Below are 7541 nucleotides of genomic sequence, written 5' to 3' on the forward strand. Positions count from 1 at the left end.
AGAAAGAATAACAATGCTACATGGAACAGGAGGAATCAACTTTGAGAACCCAGTGTTGAAGCCAGTTACGATACAGTGCACGCTCTATCATCACACATATGGAGTGAAACAAACTAATCTGCAGTGACCAAAGTTGAAAGAGTAGTTTACCTTTGTGAGGTAGAAAGTCAGGAGACAAGAAAGGTGGGTGCAGGCTCCTGGAATTGTTCGATTTGTCCATCTTGATAGTGGTCATATTAGTGTGTTTACAGTGTAAAGAAATCAAGGATTTGTGAATGTCTCTGGATGTTACATTACACTAAGAATATTTGCCAAAGAGGCACCAGGTGGCTCAGTCAGTTGAGCATCAGACTCTTGATTTGGGCTCAGGTCATAATCCCAGGGTGGTGATTTGGGGCTGCTATCAGGATCCGTGTTGAACATGCAGCCTTAAGTAGATAATTCTCTTTCTCCCTCTGCTCATCTCCCACTCTCACTCATGCTCTCTCTCTAAAATTAAAAAAAAAGGAGAATGTTTACCAAAAAGTGAACAACACATCCATTTGTCTAGTTTTAAAATACCTACAACCACACAACTGTTCGATTAAATGCAGACAAAGATTTAGCCCTTGTCAATTAGATGTAAAATACCAGTGTAACAAAAAGACATTTTACCAAAAAATATTTATATGTCTTTGGCACAAGAAACTCTACAGGTGAATATCTATCGCATTTTGAAGATTCCTTGGAAAAAGAATTCACTAGTGTGAATTCATTTCAAGCACTGAAATTGGAAACTGGCTAATAAATGCTAAATAAAATATCAAATTTGAAATGTCTGCTCTTCTTCCCGCAATAAAACAACTCAGCAAAGAAATATTTAGCGTCCTCTATTCTTTTTCAGAAGCCATGTTTGCTGGGAGCCCTGTCCACAACCAATCTGGCCCCACTGAGTTCGTGTTCCGCGTGTTCACCACCGTCCCTGAATTCCAGGCCCTCCTCTTCCTCCTCCTCTACTTGCTGATCCTTTGTGGCAACACGGCCATCATCTGGGTGGTGTGCACGCACAGCTCGCTGCGCACCCCAATGTACTTCTTCCTGTGCAACCTGTCTTTCCTGGAAATCTGCTACACCTCTGTCGTGGTGCCTCTGATGCTTTCCAACATTTTGGGGGCCTGGAGGCCCATTCCACTGGCTGGCTGTGGGGCCCAGATGTTCTTCTTTGCCACCTTTGGTAGCACTGACTGCTTTCTCTTGGCAATCATGGCATATGATCGCTATGTGGCCATCTGCCATCCACTGCACTACACCCTCATCATGACCCAGAAGCTGTGCATCCAGATGGTGGCTTGCGCCGCAGGCCTGGCCCTCTTCCTCTCCCTGCAGCTCACCTCCTTGGTCTTCACGCTGCCCTTCTGTGGCCACCGCCTGGAAATCAACCACTTCCTGTGCGACGTGCCTCCCGCCCTGCGGCTGGCCTGTGCGGACATCCGCGTGCACCAGGCCGTGCTCTATGTGGCGAGCATCCTCGTGCTGACCGTCCCCTTCCTGCTTATCTGTGTCTCCTACGTGTTCATCACCTCCGCCATCCTGCGCATCCACTCTGCCGAGGGCCGCCGCCGGGCCTTCTCCACCTGCTCCTCGCACCTCACCGTGGTCTTGCTGCAGTATGGCTGTTGCAGCCTGGTGTACCTGCGTCCCCGGTCCAGCACCTCAGAGGATGAGAACCGCCAAATCGCCTTGGTCTACACCTTCATCACCCCCTTACTCAACCCGCTGATTTACACCCTCAGGAACAAGGATGTCAAAGGTGCCCTGAGGAATGCCATCGCCATTAAAGCAGCCTCGGACACCCATTGAGGTTTAAGGGGCCAGGAATGGGTGTCTGTCAGTTGCCATGACAATGAACTCTAAACAATGAATATGGAATTCCCATCCTACTTACCTCCCCCACACTTTGCAGTGGGCAGTTCTTTTTGCCATATTTGCCCCATGGTCCACAGTCTGTACTCATTTTCTTCAAGGGCTTGAAGAAGATTTGAAAATGTGGACCAAAGTCTCAGTGCAGGAGCTCTAGTCTGCTGGCCCTACTTTACAGGTTCAGAGCTCATCAGGGCCCCCTCATGCATGCTGGGAATAAAGCATCACACCTTTCAACCTCCTGCCTCCTGCAAAGGCGATGGATGCTGCTGAGGCATCCTGTGAACAACACCTTCAGAAAATGTGTTCTACAGACATAGATCTTACTAAGAGAAACACGTTGTGTTGTTGTTTTAGATATGAATACATGGCCAACAACAATTTATTTAATGCATCAGTTTCCTTCATTCCAATCATCCCATACCGGTTGCCTTCATTGTCCTTCACTGTGCCAGGAAGTGGTCAGGAATTAGCATCCATTGACTGAACACGACGCCCAGCGCTACACACACAAGCCCTCCACGCCCTTGTTGGCTTTCCTGCAGCTGGACTCCCCTTCCTCACCCCTTCCTTTGCCTTCTTAATGGCTGCTGTTTGCACACCCACTCAGCAGGTGGCGCCACTGGTCCTCCCAAGGCGGTGTGTCCTGAAGCATGATGGTGGTTCCATCCTCCTGCACCTGTTCCCTGACCACAGGCAAACCCTGCAGAATTGGCTTCCTCCGTGCTTTGCACCACTGGCTTCACGCTGCCTGGCTTTCCTGAAGAACACTGAGGTAAAGAGGGATCCAAGGACAGTTCTTAACAGAAATTACTCATTCCAGAACAGCTGGGGGAGGGACCAGCAGGGGAAGGAGAGAGACACAACCTGTCAGGGAAGAGACTGGATGTAACCCATTAAGCTGACTTCAGCTAGTGACCCCAAAAAGAGAGTGTCAGCCAGAGGATACTAAAACTCATCTAAGGACCTGGTATAACCTTTTTAAATGCCATAGGGCTAAGTTTACTAGAGGCCTGAAAAGGCTTATTTTTACTGATTCAACAATTTTTGTTCTAAAATCATAATGTCAAATAATTAAGGCTAACATAACTGGATCTAGAAGGCTGCTCCTTACATTTATAAAACTGAAAGGTATTAGAATCTCACTTCCAGTGTTCGATACATGAATACAACATACTTAAAGATGCATCTAAATCAATATTTAATACCAAGGGCCAATGTTTATCATCAGAACAGTAAGCAATAAGAGCTAGATACAAACCTTGTATGTAGAACAAGAGCCTCGTTTTGCAAAAACACGCGTGCAGAATAATGAATAGTTGTACACCAAAACGTTAATGGTTCTCATCTGGGATTTGTAGAATTATGAGCAATCCTTTCTTCTTTACTAATTCATGCATTTTACCAAGTTTTGTACAATGTGACTGTCTTATCCTTGTAAGCAGGAAAATGACAGTTTCTGTAAACTCCTATTACAGCCCAATCCGTCTTTCATATTTTTCCTAAACTAGCATGTTTTTTGTCTCAGTTGCTTCTTCTCTTCAAAACGACTGCTTTCGGTGCTTTTGTTTACACTGATTTCACATGGGGGTAAGGAAAAGGACTACAAAGTGTCAATCATTCTGGAAACAGTCCTGGATTTCACAAGGTATGAAAAATGCCTTTGCTTCCAACTCAATGCTTGAGGGAAGGAAAAGAACTCTCTAGCTGGCAAGTTGCTTATCAACCTGGGCAGGCCAAGTGACAGGAGGACAGAATGAATCAATTACATGTACACACTGGGTGAAACCTTGTCGGGGATGCACACACCAGGGAGGTTTCCAGCTGTGTTTCCAGGCCTCCTTTCATTTTGACTTAAGGTCACAAATCAGATAGAAAATTAAGCTGGAACCCAGAAAGAGGGTGAACTCTTACTCTTTCCAAAAGAAGGCTCCGGAACAATGATGAATCCTTTCAGCTGGATTACTGGGGCCTCCCCTAGTTACCTTCTATGCATATTCCAGCTGAATGGAAGCTCTTCATTTTCCCCTCCTTTTTAAAAATTAAACAGGACACTACATGCAATACAAAATCGCAATCACTTCAATTCACTGAAATGACACTGCCCTCGAGGAACTTTGCCAGAAACATCGTTATGTCTTCTTAAACTCTTTATCCTTGGTATGTTTGTCACACTGGATTTCTCCAACTCCTTTCCTCTGGTCCAACTGGTGCATTTGAAAGGAAGGGTTAGCCACAGTGCTGGGAGTATTGTTTCCATGTGTGAATTCCTTCCCAGCATTTCTCAAAAACAATTATTTTTTTTAAACCTAGGTTCTGAGAAGACGTAATTTGAGGAATTAGGGTAATTGGAAAAGGCATCATAACTCTCCCGCAAGAATTAAAGGACAATAAGCAACACAGAGAGGCTACTGCTTTTGAGAATCCACTCATGTCGAGGGGAAAAGAAAGAGCAGGAAACATGACACATGTGGTCAAAAGTTAAGTTTACATTTTTGCAATGAGGACGAGACCAGGACAGTGAGCACTGGGTGAGAAACCATCATGACAGATCAGTCAGTGTTTCTGAGTTCATATATGAGTTCATGGCCCTGTCTGCTGCTAACTGTGAGCCTTTCTTGAAAATAAAATAAATATTCATAAGTTTGTATACCTAGGAAACTTTCTACAAATCCTGTGAATGATGTTCTAAGAAATAACACAGTTTGGAAGCAAATGCAACCTTAGATTGGCAGTTCTGACATGTGATTCTGCGCAGTACTCTTGATATTAGTGGGAGATTGGAGTGTCTTTACTCAAATGCCACCCAGTAAGGCTCATGGGCTTTTTACAGCATTTGGGTATTCGCTGCTGTCTACAGTACCTTGTATATACTAATACACCTACTATTTATAATTATTAAACAAATTCTAGATACCTACAATAATGAGTAAAGAAGATAAAGAATGGTGAGAATATTTTATACATGACTTAATTTTGCACGCACTTGAAAATTCCCAGGATTTCCAGTGTCTTCTTCCCACATGTTGAAGACCAAGGAAACCATATAAGGAGTGTGTGTTTGTGCCTGTCTGTTCTTGTCAAATCACAAGTAACTAACGAGTATCGATGGAGAGATGGCAAGATAAGAGAAGGATGGAATAAAAGAGATTATGTAACAACACAAATTGGACAGACGGTTCACTTTATGGATATTAGATGGGTCAGAAACCACCTGCAATAGCATATTGTTGAACATCACAACAGGTATTTTCATAATAATGACCACACTCCCTTCCTCCTTCTCCCTTTCCCTCTCCCAGTAGCTACTTTGAAAACCACATTATAAAACTATGATTCTCAGGAAAATAACCAAAAGCTTGAAATCGAATGGTGATTACTGCTTGAACCTCTCTTTGCCCACCAGCTCTGACTTAAGACTTGTCCTAGTTGCTCCTTTTGGGTTTCTTTTTTTTTTTCCATAATATTTTATTGTCAAATTGTTTTCCATACAACACCCAGTGCTCTTCCCCTCAAGTGCCCTCCACCATGGGTTTCTATCCAGCTCTCATGAGAAGGAAAATGTGTGGTGTGCTTCCTACATGGGAAGAAAGAGGCTACTCAACAGAGATGAGCTACAGCTTTGCGTAACTATCCCCAGAGACCACAGACCACATCCTTGGTGATCTTTATAAAACATTTTTAGAGGGATACCGTGATGCCATGATACAACTCTTTCATTAAATATTAATCATGGGTGCTCATTTATTCACTTTTTTTCAAATTTTTAACATTTATTTATTATTGAGAAACAGAGAGAGACAGAGCATGAGCAGGGGAGGGGCAGAGAGAGAGGAGACACAGAATCCGAAGCAAGCTCCAGGCTCTGAGCTGTCAGCAAAGAGCCCGATGTGGGGCTCGAACCCACAAGCATGAGATCATGACCTGAACTGAAGTTGGACGCCCAACCAACTGAGCCACCCAGGCGCCCCCTCATTTACTCACTTTTAAACAAATATTTAGAGAGAACCTACTATTTGCCAAAGTCTCGGACTCCATTGGTCTAATGTTTGGGGCGGGGGGAGAAGACAAAATACATACATATGCCAGTGCTATGAAGGTAAGGTGAGGGGGCCAGGATTTGGCAGACAGGAGAGTGTTGAGGGATGGTGACTTGGGGACGAAGAAGGGATGGTGCTATGTACCTGGCACGGTGTTATATGCTTGAATTCGTACACAAAATCCAAGATGCCTGCTTTTTAAGGAGTCTACAGACAATTGGGAACATAAACACACCATTAATAGTCAAGTTTTTTTCTAGAGTAGAGGAGAATAATATATTCAAGAAGACCATGGTGTAAGATGTTTGTGTCTTCCTCAACATAAGTTTTGGTAATTCTTAGGCGTATTCTCAAAGGGTTTGTAATTTTGTCCATGGGCAAGTTGCGCTTAGAAACTCTGATCCCAAAATATATATGATACCCTCCCACCCATACATAGGAGTCCAGAAGCTCCGGAAAATCCCTGTGGCTATACATAAGTGCCCACTGGCTTGTTCGATCCTGGGTCTTCTTATTTCTAAAGTACTGCCACATACCTGGTCTCATCTCTCTTGCAGAGTGTAGACTAACTTCTTATTAGACCATCTTGGAGTATGATCGCTTCCCTTTCGATGTCACCATATGTAGAAGTGTCCTTGGCTTCGCTCTACCTCTCAGCTTCTGCTTCTAGCATCCCGGCAAAGCTTTAACCTCTCAACCAATGCTTATCTGGGAGAAAAGACAATGCAAGAAAAGACTTTTCCATGAACTCTGATGCAATAATATATTCAAATTCCCCTTGAAGTGCAAGATGAAAATGTATTGAGCTTATTTGGATTTTATTGTATTTTAATTGAAGTGTAAGTAACATACACTAAAGTGTATAGATTTCGGTGACTCGGTTTCTCGGAATGACTCCACACTATGTAATTTATGAGTGAGAGAAATGATTGGTAAGGAATCAGTAAACACAAAGCCAGCACCTTTCTCTGACATTAAAAGCACTCCAAGATCAGGCCCCAAGTTACAGCTTTTTAACTTTATTTCTTACTTCTTTTTAGAAACCTCAATCTTAGCAACACTGATCTCTTTACTGAACACATGGTCCCACCATGCGGTCTCTGCTCACCCTACCCCTGCTTCACAAGCCCTCTCTGTGTCTCCCCACCCATGTACACCCTTCCCATTTAGAAGAATGGCTCTTGTTCACTGTCCTCCATGAGATATTTCCTTATTAGCCCAGTCCACAGACAGCTCTCCCTCCCCTGGATTCCTGCCTCATTTTCTCTACCACACTTGATATCTGACGGGAACTACTGTATTTGTCTCCGCTTGCCATTGGTAACGTCAAGTTTTTGTTTCTTTGTTCACATCTTATATCTGCAAGTTAACCATGAACATCTAGAGGATAGAACCTGAGTGTTACCCTCATGACTTCCCCAAAATACCTAGACCAGAACAGGATATGGAGTAAAGCCTCCGTAATGTTTTATTAATAAACTTTGAACAGATAAGACAAAGTCAGAAGCTTTGGAGATTTTCCCAAGTCCTTCTCTTTCGATAAGGCTAACTCTCAGGTTCTCCCTCCACAATTCCACAGCCTTGTAGGGAAAAGGGGTTTCC

The 7541-nt window shown here is 43.6% G+C and overlaps 1 protein-coding gene across 1 annotated transcript; it reads left to right on the forward strand.

The window, feature by feature from the left end:
* The first annotated feature begins 888 nt into the window (after positions 1-888).
* On the forward strand, positions 889-2205 carry LOC115272394 (olfactory receptor 10Q1-like). Its single transcript, XM_029915475.1, has one exon. The coding sequence runs from the start codon at positions 889-891 to the stop codon at positions 1837-1839; it is 951 nt and encodes a 316-aa protein (XP_029771335.1). The 3' UTR covers positions 1840-2205.
* Positions 2206-7541: the final 5336 nt, after the last annotated feature.

Source organism: Suricata suricatta, chromosome 11, assembly GCF_006229205.1.
Source record: "Suricata suricatta isolate VVHF042 chromosome 11, meerkat_22Aug2017_6uvM2_HiC, whole genome shotgun sequence".
Classification (NCBI taxonomy): domain Eukaryota; kingdom Metazoa; phylum Chordata; class Mammalia; order Carnivora; family Herpestidae; genus Suricata; species Suricata suricatta.

What these genes read in the sequence shown, in the direction of transcription:
- LOC115272394 (XM_029915475.1), top strand. Translation starts at nt 889, where the DNA reads ATGTTTGCTGGGAGCCCTGTCCACAACCAATCTGGCCCCACTGAGTTC.